Source organism: Microtus pennsylvanicus, chromosome 12, assembly GCF_037038515.1.
Source record: "Microtus pennsylvanicus isolate mMicPen1 chromosome 12, mMicPen1.hap1, whole genome shotgun sequence".
NCBI lineage: Eukaryota > Metazoa > Chordata > Mammalia > Rodentia > Cricetidae > Microtus > Microtus pennsylvanicus.
The window spans coordinates 85,575,254-85,592,925 of record NC_134590.1 but is presented as its reverse complement, the minus strand read 5'-3'; the positions used below and the strand labels follow the sequence as shown (position 1 = coordinate 85,592,925).

The window sequence follows — 17,672 nt, the reverse complement described above, 5'->3', positions numbered from 1 at the left end:
TATTTTTAGATCATTCAGGTTTGTCTGTGTGTGTCTCTGTGTGTTTGTGTGTGTGTGTGTGTGTGTGTGTGTATGTGTGAAGGAAAAGGTAACATAAATTTTGGGATTATTATAGTTTTAATAATTCTTCACAAATGTGAGTAACGTAAAAACTTTGCTACTTCACAGGTGAACTCGCCCAGTTCTTGGTGTGTGTCCATAACCTAGCTTATGATGAAAAGCCAGACTATCAGAAGCTCAAGAAAATTTTGAATCCAGATGGAGTATATTTAGGGCCACTGGAATTTTCCACTAAAGCACATAGCGTCCATGTGCGTCCTATGACCTGTCAAAAAGTAAGTATCACATAATCCTTGTGCTCTTGTGATTGCACGCTGTGAATGTGCTCCCGAGAAGACGTTTCAGCCAAAATGACGGGCTTGCTACATTGATAGCTCATCGCTAGAAACCTTAAAGTTCCTATGGCACGTTGTCTCTTAGAATGGGATCTGTGCCTGCTGTGTGTTGATAAAGAACGAAGCTATCACTGATGGCCTTGTGTGTGGCTAGGGCAGAGCTGAAGGCCACTCCACCTTGGTTCACCAGGCTTTCTGTGACTCCTGCCCCGTGGATCTCTCTCTCCTGCCCTGTGGATCTCACTCCTGCCCTGTGGATCTCTCACTCCTGCCCTGTGGATCTCTCTCTCCTGCCCTGTGGATCTCTCTCTCCTGCCCTGTAGATCTCACTCCTGCCCTGTGGATCTCTCTCTCCTGCCCTGTGGATCTCTCACTCCTGCCCTGTGTCTTTGCCTTCCAGTTTCATTATGTAGCTGCCTAATACTCTTAGAAGTTATTGATATACATCTGTTGATATTTCAGCTTATAGAATAATTATTTCTTAACCAAGTTGTTACTGTATTTGTTATCTCCTGTGTTGTGTTTATTTGAACGGATGCTCTCACATCAACTTAAAAAAGTTAATACTTAAAGCAAAGAATTATAAAGCCAAAGGATTTTCAGAAGAGGATGGTAGGAACCTGAGTCTGTGATTAGCAGCACTGTTATACAGACAAGGAAGTGACTTTTTCCTCACTTGAGGCTATCCATATTAAATAAATAAGTCCATGTATGTATGTATGTGGAGGGCAGTCTGGTGAAGGTACAAGTTAGGCTTAGAATGTCATTTACTTTAATATTTCTTCTGAACTTTGGATCCGCACAAGTGCTCGGGAGCCAAGAATGCAGGATGCAGGCTAATGTGACTGATAGGCTGCTCGATGAATGGTGAGTCGAGTCTCGGTGCACAGATGGTTCTGATTTGCTGAATTTTGTAGCTGCTGCAACTGAAGACATAAAATATCCTTCTAGTCATAAATTAGCTCTTTGGAAGCAAAACCTTGGCACCAGAGCTTTACAACCTTCAATTAGTAGGAAAAGAAGTATTTGAATGACTGTGGTATTGACATCTGTAGGCCTGCATAGTAATCATTCCTAATAGAAGAGAATATCTGTTTGAGGAGGGTTTGCATGGCTAATTAACTACCAGTGAGAATGTGTAATTTTTTCATGATCCCCTGATTGTCACCTTTCTCTCGTGATACAATTACATTTTATTGTAGCGAGTGCCTCACAGACCAATTGTCAGCACTGTTTACATATTGCAGGAGGCAGAACAAAAGTTCATGTTTAAGGAAAAGCCACCGGATTTTGATCTTGGTAATTACAGAGACTTCTTTAACAGTTTTATTGACTTTTGTATTTTTATCACTCTCCCAACAAAACAAAGAACCATTTCCCTGACAGAGTGTTCTTCCAGTGAGGGGAACAAAGAACCGTCTCTGTGGCAGTGTCCCTTACAGTGATGGTCAGCACTTGATCTCTAGTACTTTAAGATTCACACCTTTTTTTTTTCTTGTAGTTTCAATTTCATCAGCTTCACTGAAATATAAGTCATTTACAAACAATACTATATCTTTTGATATAACATTTTAATTATTATCCTCTACAATCCTCAGTTCACTAAATCAAAGAGCATTTGTTGTGAAACCAATTTCTTAAGCAGAGAATAATACAGTGTGGAACATTTTCCAATGAGCTTTCATGAAAAATATTTTATTCCCTTTGATTAGAGCACTTTAATTATAAGTAACACTATTTAAAAATAACATGCAACTTTAGCGTCTTAATTCCTGCCAGCAGTGTGATCAGTCTGGATCTGTAGCTAGTAAGACATATTTCATAGCATATCAACATTTAATTAATGACTTTATTTCTCTACTAGTTCACGTGCACATATATATTTAAATATGTCAAAAATATAGTTTTACTATCTGTGGGTAAGTTTCATCTTAATTTTAATTTCTACAGTTTACAGGTTTTTATTAATGCTCTCAAAATCAAACTTAAAAATGTTGAAACTCTGCAGACATCACCACCCTGTCCCCAGTTCCGCTGAGCGATGCACACAGGACGGTCTCGGCAGCTGATGGCTCCCTAACAGAATTGACTCAACCAGTTGAGTCAACCTGGTGGCTACAAAGTTTCTCTTTCAAGTGCCAGGGTCTCCTCGGTGACTCCTTGTCACTATGCATGTGGGATGCTGCAGCTAGTGATAGAGTAGTGAATGAATTATTATTACTTCTACTTTTTTATGGAGAGGTATTTAACAATAAGTCATTGTACCTGAAAAAGCAGGCCTATGCAAATAAGCTCTTTTTACCACTTATTATTCCAAGGGAAGGAAGTTATATTAAAATTTTCAGCATATTATTTCATCTGCAAATGAAATCTTTAGAATTTAGCATTAACAAAATGCTTTTGACTTAGAAAGTGGCACCCGTCCATATGAACTCACAACGTGTTTCTCCAAGTGAATAGATCTTTCATTAATAGTTGTTTGGGTATGGTGAACCGCTTGCAGTAAACTGGGCGATTTCTTCCGGCGCTAAACCGGAATGAAATTTTGTCAGTCTAGCAGAGATGCTGTTGTGTGGGTTTTTTTTGTTTGTTGTTTGTTTGGTTGGTGGTTTTGTATGTTTGTCTCTTGAAAAGCAAACCCTTTATTTGCAAGAACATGCAGCAGCTCTGGAGGTGGCGGCTGTCACCAGACTGTTTCCAAGGTTCATTCTCTAGATGACCTGCCAGCTGCTTATGCCACCCATGGAAGCATTTGAGTTTGCTCATTCGTTTTGTTTGATATTGTTTTGTGTTATGTTTGGCTTAAAGTCTGTTTAACAGGCATGCTACTATCCGGCGATATCCTGGGTCACCCGCTGTGATTTACTTTTTCAAATTGAGTGAATGAACCCGCATCTTGGCTGTGCTTGCTGAGGTCAGCTGTGACTCAGAGTTCTGAATGTGAAGTGAGTGGGAGAACCCCACCGTGCAGCCCCGCCCCTTCTTCAGGCCCCCTCCTGATTGTCCAGGCCTCTTCCTTCAGAAGCAGGAATTCAGATGAGTTGTCCATTTTAAGGCAGCAGGCAAGCTGGGGCTCAGAGAGCTGTGAGTTACCTTCATTGCACACCATAAAATGTGGTTGCTTTCTCAGTCTGCACCTAAAGTCCAGCAAATCAAAGGGGAATGTGTGTTGTTGGAATACAAATCTTCATGAAGAACCTTTAGTTCTTAAAGTAATTCTATGAACTTGTCTGCCTGTGTGTTTTCTATATGAGAGCAATGGAACACACATCCCTGGTTAGAAGGCTTCTTCGTTATCAGTGTTTAGCAGAGCAAAGTGTTCCAGTTTTATAGAGCAGTATGAGGTTACACTGGAAAATTAAGTAAAATCTTATCTCATTTGAGCTGTGAGGTTTTTTTGGAAAATGATGCATATTTTGGTAGTATCCCTTTTGATACTCTGAGATGCCAGGAGTGTTTTTTGTATTTATTTTCATATCTTTGTAAATATGAACATAACTCTATTCAAAATTAAGGATTTATGTATTCCATCTTTCTCTTAGCATTATAAATTTCTGTAAAAATATAACTTTTCCATAAGGGGGGAAAACATATTGCAATATTAGATAAAAGCACCCATGGCCTTGCAGCCTCAGCCTCGGGCCACTGACCTTACCCTGAGGGACCATCTGCTCCAGGGAGCAGCAGGCAGGATGGAATATGCTATGCCCAATCCTGTTCCATATGTCAGAGGTTCTCAGGGAAAACTGGTACCTTAAATGCTTAGTACATAGGAGATTAAAAGTCCTCAATTGTTTCAACTAAGAACAGCTCCAGTTCTGAAGGCACAGGCAGAAGAAATAACATGGTGTCGCCGAGACCTGTGTGTCTCATTGTTGTACAGGTCTCTGTAGCGAAGAATTACCCAGCAGTGACTGAACGGAAGTGGTAGCGATGGACGAAGTCAGGAGAGTCATGTAGCTTTAAAAGAGAAGTCAATCCCCCTTTTCCTTAATACCAGGTGAAATGTGTCCAAGAGGCGAGGACAGACACTGCATAGCTGTAACTCGTAAGTGGAATGTAACTCAACGTGGATTAGAGGGGAGAATGGTAGATACCAAAGGTTTGGTGTTGGGGAAAACAGGGGTATGTTGAATGAAGACACAAACCCTTCAGTTATAAGATGAATGAGTTATAAGAATGCATGACAGCTGTACTTAGTGATGTCGTGTGTCATGGCATGTGCTTGTAACCCACTAAGAAAATAGGTATCATTCCCACTACACACAGATGTGATAAATATATGGATTCCACCATGGTATTTCACAATGTGGGTTGTCAAAACCTCACAGCCGACAACTTAAATCTTCATTTGCTGATTGTATCTCAATAAGGATGGAAGGGAAAACTTCTACTAATCCAGAACGTGTCTCACAATGACTGCTACGCCAGTGTTCTGGGGGATGAAACCAGTTTGGGGACCCATACTTCACATTAGTGTAGTATGTAACAAGTATACATTTCTTACCAAGGTGATGTCAGGGAGGGCGGATTCTAGGACCATCAACTTTCCCAGTGGACTTAGAGGGCGGGTGGAAAAACTGTTAAATATTTCCAATTTGCAGGTTAGTGAAAGGCAGTGGTTTTCTTCTTCATTAGGATGCGGAGATCCGGGAGGAGGTGGGTAAAGGAGGGTGTTGTGACAACTTAGCCCCACCTTCAGACAACCAGCCTATTGCAAAGGGAAGGAATGAACACACTTGGCAACAGAAACTGGAAATTGAGAGACTACAAATTAAGACTCTATTTGCTCCGCCAGCATAATTTATTCTCTATTTTGGCACTGTCTACTCCATTATTTCCCCTTCTACTGTTCCTGTCTCCTGCTCTCTCCATTTAACTGGGGGAAAAGGCAATGGCGCTCCGAGCTGCTGTAAACGCGGAGCTGCAGAACAAACACTTCACTCAAGGACCTTTGCTGGCTTTCCGTCTTCCACCTGGGCTATAGGAGCCGCCCTCTATTTCTGTGTCTACTTCAAGGTTATTGAGAGTCAGTCTTTTCCCAGATGTCACCACAGTGTGACAAAGAAGCCTGCGAGACAGCAAGCTTGTCATGAAGTTAACCTCTGGCCCGAGGACATGGTGCCAGTGACGTGAACTCATCTTGCTCAAAGGTTAAACTACCTGCACTCTGTGTGAGCAACATTATAAGCTCCTTGTATACTTTCACATTAATTAGCCTCTCTTCAACAATAGGAAAATAAGAGCTTAATTAATAGGAATTTAAGCTACACCGATACACTGGTTCCACACGCAGCAAACTCACATGCGGTTTGAAAATGTGACAATGTTCCATAAAAATACCATTTTCACTGTAAGCAAGTTTTCTGTCGAGATGATTTTTAAAGCATGCATAACGGTGACACTGATTTTAACTGGTCTTGTCCCATTGACGAGGAAGGGTCTGCAGTTCACTCAATACTGCATTTTTTCCCTTCTAGCCATTGTTGCTTCTTGTTTGCTTGTGTCTTTGTCAAGTCCAGTGTTATCCAGCTTAGGTTTTTAGAGAATGGCAATGTGACTGAATTTGTTTTAAAGACATGTCATAGTTTTCATTTCATGACATAGTCTTACTCCATACCAACAGGTGGATTCACCAAAGGTTACCCCGAAAGCAGCCAATGACTTGCCAGAGAAGTTCCCAAAGAAAGTTTGTGGGACAAGTACGCCCCAGAGAACGGAGCATGAAGAGCGTCAGCCCCGCGCTGTGCTGAGCAGAGCAGCAGCACCGGTGAGAGTCGGTGGAACTGTTTCATTGATGTGACCTTAGCATAAACACTGGGAACGCAAACTCCCTGCTCCCGAGCCCAGCATTGTGTGATTTTGTTCAATGTGGGCAGAAAATCTCCTGTCCACCTGGTAAAATCAAAGCAGCCTGCAGCATTTGTTACAGGACTAGAGACAAACACGCACTCAGATAGCTCTGACTCGTGTTCCCCTAAGAATGGAACAAAGCACACTGGATTTCTTCCACCGTCTACAGTCCATGAGGGGCCCTTCCCCTGCGTAAGCTGCACTTCACATGATCCCCGGCCTCTAATCCTTACCATTAAACATCAGGGTAGTATCTGCCTGTCAGGGGGCTGTGTTTGGAATCCTCTGGGTGGAGAGTGACTTGCCCTTTCCAAGTGACTCATGAAGACAGCCACAAAAGCCCTCCCTCAGCTGACATCCTAGGATGGGAAAGCAAAGCATACAAAATTTATCTGGAGGGAAAAGTAAAGTTTAATTCTGTCAGAATAGCCAGCGTCTCATTTGATTTGTGCACCGTCATTCTCCAACGGTTCGAAGCAGTTCACAGTGTGAAACAGGATAATTTAATACCCCCACCTTTCTCACCCTCCACCCAAGAAAAATTGATATATGGGGCAGCTGGGATGTTAATCACTAAACTGAGCACTGAATTTGGCTCTGAAGTTCTTGGCAGCTGAGGCAAAAATTAGAAGTAGCGTGTTATGCATCTCCCATCCAAGCAGCAAACAAGTTTATCCAGAGAGCAGTGTTGCTCTTAGTGCTCAGAGGAACCTTTTACATTTATTCAGTACGAAATAGCATTATTTGTGGCTTTATTTTAAACTCCCATACAGAAATCTACTTCAGATGGGCATATTTTACAGTCCCACTTGTAAAGTTAAACACAAATACTGCAGGGTGACAAAATCAGAAATGCTAAGTCTTTAGTGTGTACTGGAATCTTCTGTCATGCAAGGCAGGGAGGTCCTGTGAAAAGTAGATGCCCAGGTTTCAGGACAAGAAATACATTCGCTTTGGCTGGGCTGGCAGTGGGATGTGCGGTGCAGTGGGATGTTTGTTGCGGTGGGAAGTGAGTGCTGTGCGGTGGGATGTGTGGGATGTGCATTGTGGTGGGATTGCGGTGCGGCGGGATGTGCAGAGCTGTGGTATGTGCGGTGCAATTGGATGGGTGGGATGTTGGTTGCGGTGGGAAATGAGTGCAGTGAGGTGATGATGCAGTGCCGTGGTATGTGCAGTGCTGTGGTACGTGCAGTGCGTTAGGATGTGTGGCGCTGTAGCATGTGTGATACGGTGTCCTCACTCACTCACTCTAGCTCCCTTGCTCCTTTTCCTCCTTGACGCCAGGGTGAGTTCTTCAGAATTATGTCTATGTTAGGTTTGCCTCTTAAATTCCATGACCGTGCAGTAATAGCATATGTTTTATGTCCACCCTTTCATAATATACCAATTATTCCTTGTCAGTGCACAACTCATGTGTCCATTTTCCTTCTAGTGGATTCGTGACTCACTTCTGGTTTAATGTATTTATAAAAAATACTGTGTTCATTCTACCCCAAGTCTGCTGTGTATATTGCATTTCTTCTGAGACATGAATTTACTAGATCATTGGTCAAATGATGTTCAATTATAAAATGTTTGCACATAGGCAGGCCAGATGGTGTAGCAAGTAGAGAAACTTGCTATGGACCCCAGAGATCCACATGGTGTAAAGAAAGGACTGACTCCCACAGGCTTCCCTCTAAACCTCAACACATGAGCCATGATGTGAGCATAGCTCTAACCCCAACAAATAAATAGGTTAAAAATGTTGGCGAATATTCATGGAAAGTAGTTGTATTGTTTATGTTCCCTCAATCCATGCACGTGTTCTGGTCATTCCTACATTTCCTCCCCAGCATTTTATGTTGCAGTCTTTTACATCTAACCACGTTTACATGTATGTTAGTATCAACTTCTGAGTACAGCTCTGATGGCCAGTAGCATTGTGGTTACTGGTCATGTACATATCTTCTGTGAAGTTTTTGCATGTGAGCTCTGGAACTTCTTTCCATAGTCCACACACAAGGTCCTCGTCATCCTTCTGTAATATGGCCAGCCTCTGTCTATTCATATTGTTCCTTCATAGTTGCATTTTGGCTCTCAGGTCCTGTGTTTAGCAAGAGGTGGGAGTTGAGGTCCACTCTTTATACTTACTGGATCGCAACATCATTCCTTGGAGCAATGTTTCTCTTTTCCTAACTGAACTCCTCTGGATGCTTTTTAAAGAACCAGCCAAGTGTGTTGGTGGGGACTGCTCCTGGGCTATTTTCTCCCATCGGCACACACTACACATATTACTGCAGCTTTACAGCACATTCTAAAACTAGGAGGGCAACTCTTCAGTCTTCTTTATGAACTGCAGTGCTTAACAGTTTAATTCTTGCTCCCTCCATAAGATTTATTTTTATTTCAGCATAATATTTTCATGTATTATTTGGGAATTGCATAAAGTGCACCTCATTACACTAACTTTCAATACCTCTTAGGTCCACTCTCTCATCCTCGTGCCCTCCCCCCCAAAAAAGAAAAAAATTACACCAAGTTCAATTTGTGCTGCCCATGTCATAATTGGAGCATGGTCAAATTCTCAGTGGCCAGCCCTTTAAAGATAACTGAGTCCTTCTAAACAATATTTTTACCTAAAATTTTCTTATACAATATATTCTGTTTACCATTTTCCCTCATCCCCTCACAGCCTCTTACCCATCCAACTCCACACGTTCTTTCTCTCTTTATAAAACAAAATAGCAAACTAAAAATAGGAAAGAAACAAAAACAAAACAGGAAAAACAAACACAGAAAAAGCATAAGAAATGCATATACGTAGACACAAACACGCATGCAAGCACACAAAATCCATAAAAACACAAAATCAGAAGCCATAATATATAAGCAAAAGACTCACAGGGAAAAACACAACAAAACAAACAAACCCAATGTTCCAGACAAAACATTATGAGACAAAACATCTCTAAAATACCATTGTGTTTATTTTGTGTTGACCATCTACAGCTGGACATAGAGCTGCCTTAAGTGTAGTCCATATGCTCAGTGAGACTCCAGGGGGAAAACTTTTTTTTTTTGCAAGTAGTTATCAATTGGCAACCACTTCTGGGTTAGAGAGGGGCTCATATCCACTTACCCTCTCAGTGCGGGCACCCCATCTGGTTTGATCTTGTGCATGCTGCTACCATCGCTATGAGTTCATATGTGTATCAGTCCTTTTGTTTTCTTGGTACCCTCCATCCCCACTGGCTCATACAACCTTTCTGCTTCCCTCTTCTACATTGCTCCCCAAGCCCTGAGGATAGGGAGTTGATGAAGACATTCCACTTAGAACTGAGTGTTCCTAGGTCTCTCACCCTGCTATTGCCCAATTGTGGGTCTCTGTATTAGCTCTCATCTGTTACAGGAGGAAGCTTCTCTATTGATGGCGGAGCAAGTAGTTAGGAGTCATTTTACTGCTAAGTTCTTTTAGCAGAATGGTATTTGGTTTTCTTGTCTTGGGTTCTTGGCCACCTAAGCTGTGTAAGACAATTTCCATCTCATGGGGTGTGACTTAAATCCGGTCAGAGTGATTGGTGACTCCCACAGATTTTGTACCACAGTTGCACCAGTGTATCATGCAAACAGGTCATCATTGGAGACCTCACCATTGTAGCTGGGTTGGGGTTTCCCTTTCTGGTAGTGTGCAGAGTGCCTTCCAGTCAGGCACCAGCTTGACTTCTTTGTGTTCAGTGAGGTATGTGGGTGTTGTTGTCAGCAGTAGGGCCTTATCATCAGTTCATGGAGAGCAACATGTAGATTTGGCAATAGCCTGAGTTGTTTGGAGGTTATCTGTGGGCTTCTTTGGCCAACAGCTCACTTAGATGGCACCCACCCGTGGTACTGGAGGTTTCATTTGGTGGTGAGAGATGTATAGTTGGGGCTTTGTTTCCCCTGTTATTTGATGATTCCAATTTAGAGTGCTTTCATACATACACATACATATCTATTTTAAGAATCTTCCACTGCAGTAGGTTTCCGTATGATCCCTCAAATGACCCTTGGTGTTAACTATCCCTCCCAGTCACCCTCTGTCAACTCCCTCACTGCCCCATCTCTGTCAATGTTTAAGGACTAACTTCCTCATAAGCAGGACAATGAGGTTTTGGTGGGAGTTTAAGGAGGACAGGCAGCCCGCTACCGTCTCACAGTGCATCAACTTGGTACTTCCCTCCATTTGAGTTGTCCCAACAAAACTTTCTACTTCTGCATATATGTAGACTATCGCTTTCTTTTAAAATTGTTTAAATATTTCACGTTTATCCTAAGTGCTAGTTTTCCTATATGCTTTAGTCATGGTGGTCTTGCAGTGTATAAAGATAGGAACTAACTTTAGCGAGTGGTTAGTAAATCCAACAGCTCTCTAACAGAGGAAACACTGCCACTCAAGTGTTCTACAACCCGAGCTTTGTCAAAAATCAGCACGATGATTATTTATCTATGTTTAATATCTTTTTGTGAGAAAAACAAGTACTTCTATTCCAGTGGTTTATAAACTGATTTCAGCATTAATAAGTAGTATAATTATGCATACAAATGATTTTAAAATTATGTAATTATGGTAAGGACTCATCTCACTTGTATACCGATTTTTTGTATACCTGGAGTCACATAAAATTGATTCACCTAAAAAAGGGTCAATAGTTGAAAAATTTATGAAGCCCTGTATTAGAGAAAGCCTGGGATGTTGTAAGCAATCCAACAATCAATTCTGATAAGTGCTCAAAACCTGAAACACTGGTGGAGCTACAACGGACTGGGCGGTGGTGGCTCACTCTTATAATCCCGGAGCCCAGGAGGCTGGCACAGGATGGTGGCCATGAGTTTAAGGCCAGCCTGGGCTACATATTTCTATACAATTGAATCACAGCCACTTCCGAGTCACCTGCTGGGTGACATCAATCCTAGAAGCGTGAAACCTAAGGCCATCGTTGGCAGGTGGGTCACCCTGGGGTTTCCCAGTAAGCTTTAAGCTTTACTCAAACCCATGGTTTGTCATGTCTGAGCCTGTAGTGAATGATGTTGTAGCTGTCCCTGAGATGCTCTAAGGGCATCTGTCCTGCTGCAGTCTAGGGATGGTCATCTTCATGCTATCGATCAATTTGTTGAGCTTATTTTATCTCTGGCTTCACTTTGTCATCAGATTAGAAAAGTTTTCAGCCTTAACTTCATCCATGTTATTTCCCTCCTCCCTCCTCCTGCTCCTATTCCAAGCACATGCATGGAAGATTACTGGGCATAGCTATATGGGCAGTGGAGGCACTATTTTTAGGTCACTCTTGATATTTGGACATTTCTTTGTCCCAGTGGCAGGGTAACTATCAAGTCATCAGTTTCTAGTTAGCAACTGAGCCTAGTGAGTAATCGTTTGAATTTTCCATGTTGTATTTTTCAGCAGAATTGGATTATATTTTCATATCTCTGTTAAGATTCTTTTTAATAAGGTTTAACTTTTCCTCTAAGTCCTCTAAAATATTTGGAGTCTGTTCTCACAGTGGATACTTTTTCTTCATTAAAAATATTATGTTCCCGTGTGCGTGTTTCTGCATGTGCGTTAAGTGCACATTAGTACAGGTGCCTACCATGGCCATGGGATCTCCTGAAGCTGGAGTTATAGGAGGCTGTGGATGCTGGGAACCAAACTTGGGCCCTCTGCAAAAGCAGTACATGCTCTTAACCACCAAACCATCTCTTCTGCTCCCTGGAAATGGATTTATTCACTTAACTTGATCATAGCAGGACTTCTAATTTTTCTTCTGCTCTGTTTTTCATAATCTTAAATTGCAGACTTTCTGAAGTCTAGGCCATTTTCTTTCCTCATGTATTCCTTGTTAGTTTGAGATGTTTTTAAAGTGTTGGCTCTATAGACTTTTGTCTAATTTTATTGTTTTGTGTCCACTTCATCAGCTTAATAGCAAGAAGTTGCTTGATACCCATAATGCATGGCCCGACTAGAAGTAGCATTGGTATTTTCCCAGCTCCCCAGCTGACTATAATGTACATTTAAGGTGAATAACTGCTCGGAAGATGGCCTTCCGGAAGCAATACTATTGGCATTTAGGGGCTGGGCGATTTGCTGTAGGATGACGGCCCCGTATGTGTAGAAAGCTCTGCAGCATTTCTGTATATATCCACTAGATGCACACAGTACTCTCCCCCCATTGTGGCAACCCAAATATTTCTAGAAATTATTTATTTCTGTGGGTTACCATCAGTCTAGATTGAGAGCCAGTATCCTACCGATAGATTACTGTGGTGCCTTAAGCCTTTGCTACGTATATAACAAGCTGTGCCAGAATTACCCAGTTTTTGGTAACACGGAGTTGCAGCCACACACACACCCCAATCCTGAGAGAGAGCTGTATTTTCACATGGGCATCTCTCTGCCTTCTGTGTGGTCTGATGGGAGATGTCTCTTCTAACCTCTCATGTGGGAATACTTGGCTCCCAGTTGGTGGTAGTTTAAGAAGCTTGTGGACACTGGAGGCAATGGAGTCGTCCTGGAGGAATTGAGTTACTGGGGAAGATTGACAGTTTACAGCTCACCCATCCTTCCGTTCACTCTCTGCCTGCCTCCATGAAAGGCCCTTTCTTTAGGAGCTGTGAATCAAAATAAGCCTTCTCCTTAAGTGGTTTTGTTAGGGTCTTTATCAGGGAAGAGGAAGTGACTGAACGGCCTTCTCATGCATGAAAAATAATTTCCTATGCAGAGACCAGCAAACACTTCCTCAGTGCAAAAGGGTCAATTCAGGACCTCACATGGACTTAAGCAAACTTTTTACCATGGAATTGCACTCCAGCCCAGCAAAATTCTTCTCGAGTGTCTAGATTGAAAATATTTTTGGTTTTACAATGCATAGTTTTTGCCAGAGCTATTCAACTGTGCTATTTCAGTACAAAAGCATCCATAAATGAAACATAGACAAATGGACGAGGCTGTGTCCCAATAAAACTACTAACAAAACATGCAAGATTTTAATGAAGAAAATTTGTAAGCTTGTATCCTAGCCTGCCTTCCCAACCAGTGTACTACCTTCCTATGAGATACCATTAGCTATTACTAAATTGCTGGAAAAGTCACGGGAGGTCCCTCTTAAATTTTAGTAGTATGATTTCTGTTCTTGACTAAGTATATAATCAACTTCCCAATGGTCCGTGGCCCTTGGAAGTGGATTTGGTAGTATGTTTCTTCCCCTTGATGTGAGAATGATTTGGTATCCTGGAGAAAGTCACTTGTTTTCTTTCAGTGACTGAAATTGTCAGTAAAATGCTATTCTCATATGAATCTCAAGTAAGAATTGACTTCTATTTAAGAAGAAAATATCTCTCCTCAATGTATCTTTTGTTTGGACTTGGTTTTTGCTTGGTTTGTGGCATTGTGTGAGACAGGATCTCAATGTATAGCCCCGGCTGACCTGAAATTTAATGTGTAGAGGCTGGCCTCAAACTCAGAAATCTTCTCAAGTTCTGCGATTATAAGTGTGTACCATTGTGCCTGGCCTACCCATATCTCATATAGGGCTCCTTTCTGACCTTTCAAAGGGACTGTGTGGGGGAGGGGAGGAGAAAAGCTGCTTGAAGAGCAGCATTTCTGAGGATGCAGTACGCTGGATGGAGCTCACATGACTAAGATAGACAGGCATCTTCTTTCTTTAAAACGAGGCTGTCTTTTTCTGAATTTCAGTAACTGGTGGTAGGCGAGGGTACATCAGAGGTCACCAAGCTAAAGCAGAAATAGAATGACCTTGGACCTCAGTCAGGTTAAGTAGTGAGCAATCAGCAGTAGTTCAACTGTTCCTGTTTCAAGAGGAGCGGCAAAACAAAACTGTCCTGCTGGAGAGCTGCAGAGCCCGCGGCCTTGCAAAAGCCCTCTGTGCTCTCCTGATGGGCCAAATGTCAAAATGTTTTTGTTTGTTTTTCATGACAGGGTTTCTCTGTAGCTTTGGAGCCTGTCCCGGAATTCTCTCTGTAGACCAGGCTGGCCTTAAACTCACAAAGATCTGCCTGCCTCTGTCTCCTGAGTGCTGGGATTAAAGGCGTGCTCTACCACTGACCAGCGTCAAAAGTTATGTTAATGACAGACTTGCTGGCTGAGTTATCTTATTAGCATTGTTAAAGAATATACAATAATTACCTGGATAATACAAATCTAAAATATACTTATTTCGTAGGAAAACTCAAGGAGAAGAAATATATATGAGTATTCAGATCTTCGGAGTGAAATTCACAGTCTCCAACAGACACCCAGCTACCTGGGTTTCCAACCTTCAAACTGGGAGCCATATCTGGATTGTACCAGTAGAGAGTCAATCAGGAAGCCAAGGTCTCCTCAGTTCAGATATACTTGCCCCGCTGCTAGGGCAGTTTCCCAGGCGTCTCTCAGTGAGGAGACGAAGGAAGATGTGTATTACTATGGACTCACTGTAGTCTGCCTGCTCATATTAGTTTTTCTCGCTTTGTATTTTCTCTGAAGTCATCAAATAAATCGGTTTGTTTTCTTTATAAACAATTTTTCAGGATTCCCATCTCTTCACAGGTGTCTCATTCTTCCTTCAGGGTTTTCTCACAGACATTTTCAAGGTAATTGGCTGATAGAGAGAGAAAGAGAGAGAGAAAGAAAGAGAGAGATTTTAACTTTGGGCATACTCTTAAGAAGTAAAATAGTAAAATAGTATTTTAATTTATTATTGACTTTCTATTAGACAATATTTCACCGTATACTTTTGAAATACTTAAGATCACCAAGAAATTCAGAAGACATAAATCTTCTTGATCAAAGATAATTTGAAAATTAAGATATATCCAGCATAATCCATCTCACAGGAAATGATCACAGTTTCATCAAATGCAGAACAACACATTTTCAAAGCTGTTATGCAACCTAATATACTGCATATCCAACTTCTGTACCCCATTCCCCAGAGCCAGGCGCTCCATGAAATGTGACCAACAGTTGGCTTACCTTACTACAATAGGGACAGTCACCAAAGAGGACGTTGAAGCTCTGTCTGCTGGTGCTCAGCCCCCTCAGCCACTGCATGGAAGAATGTATGGGACAGCATCAGTGGACACATGCCGGCCACCCCAGTCTGACTCGGCCTTGTTTTGTTTTATGAAAGGGAAACCTCGTCTGAGCCCATGCCCAGTTATTATTACATTGAATAATTGGGAAATCAGCATTAGAACTTGGTATGTAAATTTCTAGTATAAGCAAATTATGTGCCCTTTAAGACTTGGCTGACAATCACGCACTTTACATGCAAAACAGACACACAGAGACTCATGCAAGCTCCTGTGGTTCACATTCCTAAGCCAATTAATGACCTATCAACAATTACTTTATAAAATATATCTTAGGGTTTCGAGATTATGATCTTAACTCAACAATGGGTTAATTTTCACTGCACTGATTACAAGTATAAGGCAACAGTTTTGAAAAATAAGAAAGTACAGATTCCATTAGAATTTCCCAAGTAGATCTGGTATTTCTTAGGTAAATTGACTATTCCTAAGTTTCCCATTAAGAAAGGGTAAATGGCACCAACTACATACTAAACCTATGTCAAAAGGGAGAGACTGAAAGCTAATGGCATTTCCCCTGTAAGGTGCTATGGATGCAGACAGTTAATCATATGAGCTGTGTCCTACAGGAATGAAATGACTGAGAGATGAAGGCTGCCATAAGTCATGTAGATAAGATAATAAAAAGCTGAAAGATGCTCAGGTCACAGAAACCTTTGAGTTTTCAAAGGAGAATTGCTGTATTTAGTCCATACTTATATGCAGCCTGCAAAGTAGCATGCACTACTTCCTAACGTCCTCACTCCATTCCCGTCTCATCGCCCTCATCTGGCAGATCTAGAGAATCTGCATAATGCTGGCCGACTAGGGAGATTTCAGTTATACCTACCACCAGTTCATTATGGGTTAATATTGCTAGTCACCAGTGTGTTATTGGTTTTCTCCCTGGGATTCTCTGGCACACTCAATAGAATCCAAGATGAAGAAATAAAGCCCATTAGCATGTAAAATTAACTAGTAGTAGGGGTTTGTGGCAAAGGAGGGAAATGCCTTAGTAAACAGATTTTAGACTCTATTTCATATGTACATGGTCACCAGCCTTACCTCATACAAGCACATTTGATGGAAAGGCTGTCCACACTGGGGATTATCACACACTTGATCAGGAATGGCACCATTAAGGTGATGGGCATAACAGATCCCACAGTCCATACTAAAGTCCTTCAAAAGAAAAGTTTTTGTTAGCATGTCTGTCTAATGAGCATATGGTAGATTAGGAAGAAAGAATAGCACTACTTAATATTAGTTTTTATATCTGTTTGTGTTTCTGTATTGTGGAACATACATGCAGGTTATAACACCTAGTCATTTGCATAGTGCTCTCTTGGGCACTCCAATACACATAGATTTCATCTTTGGCTGGCAAAATGTTTGTATTTTAGCACGTTTTCCATATACATAATCATGTCTGTGTATACACAAAGTCAGATCTGACATCAGCTAGTGAACACAAAATCGCACAATTCTACAGCAGAGGGAAAAGAAAACCATCGCCATCATTTAGTGTTGATCGCTATGGCTCAGTCCAAAGTCAACCCCATCTTCATTATCTTTACAGTACCAATGGTGCTGCTCGCCACTGAAAACTACTGCTGCTCTTCACAAACTTACAGCAAGCTTAAAACTGTACTGTAGCCAACCATAAGCCGACAGTGCAAAAGACCAAACATCTCTTTAGTGTTCTTTCTTTGTACTTCTCATACATGTAGCTGACATTAGGCACTTGCTGATGAAGACCATGAACAAAGCACATGAAACTCAACTAGCGGGGGCTAACAAGTTCAGTGGTGCCAATGTTACCACCTAGTGGAGGTTAACAAGATCAGTGATGCCAATGTTACCACCTAGTGGAGGTTAACAAGTTCAGTGATGCCAATGTTACCACCTAGTGGAGGTTAACAAGTTCAGTGGTGCCAATGTTACCACCTAGTGGAGGTTAACAAGATCAGTGATGCCAATGTTACCACCTAGTGGAGGTTAACAAGTTCAGTGGTGCCAATGTTACCACCTAGTGGAGGTTAACAAGATCAGTGATGCCAATGTTACCACCTAGTGGAGGTTAACAAGTTCAGTGATGCCAATGTTACCACCTAGTGGAGGTTAACAAGTTCAGTGATGCCAATGTTACCACCTAGCGGAGGTTAACAAGATCAGTGATGCCAATGTTACCACCTAGCGGGGGCTAACAAGATCAGTGATGCCAATGTTACCACCTAGCGGAGGTTAACAAGTTCAGTGATGCCAATGTTACCACCTAGCGGACGTTAACAAGTTCATAGATAGAAATATTTCTTGTAACTGAGGTCTGTGTTACAAAAT

General features: G+C 41.7%; 2 protein-coding genes across 4 annotated transcripts in view; one reads left to right on the top strand and one right to left on the bottom strand.

Annotated features, from left to right (window-relative positions):
• Window positions 1-14,783, top strand: part of Vrk2 (VRK serine/threonine kinase 2) — a 119,717-nt gene extending 104,934 nt beyond the window's left edge. The window contains exons 11-13 of the mRNA XM_075942432.1: window positions 169-335; window positions 6,022-6,165; window positions 14,444-14,783. Coding sequence (XP_075798547.1) covers window positions 169-335; window positions 6,022-6,165; window positions 14,444-14,743 — 611 coding nt within the window. The 3' untranslated portion in view covers window positions 14,744-14,783. The remainder of the gene's footprint in view (window positions 1-168; window positions 336-6,021; window positions 6,166-14,443) is intronic.
• The window catches only part of Fancl (FA complementation group L), a 71,443-nt gene continuing 68,493 nt past the window's right edge, over window positions 14,723-17,672 (bottom strand). The window contains exons 12-14 of one of the 3 annotated variants that reach the window (XM_075942433.1): window positions 16,398-16,514; window positions 15,235-15,306; window positions 14,723-14,860 (exon numbers count right to left, since the gene is read on the bottom strand). In XM_075942433.1, coding sequence (XP_075798548.1) covers window positions 14,825-14,860; window positions 15,235-15,306; window positions 16,398-16,514 — 225 coding nt within the window. In that variant the 3' untranslated portion in view covers window positions 14,723-14,824. The remainder of the gene's footprint in view (window positions 14,861-15,234; window positions 15,307-16,397; window positions 16,515-17,672) is intronic. The other 2 variants (XR_012907202.1, XM_075942434.1) reach the window with 2 other exon arrangements.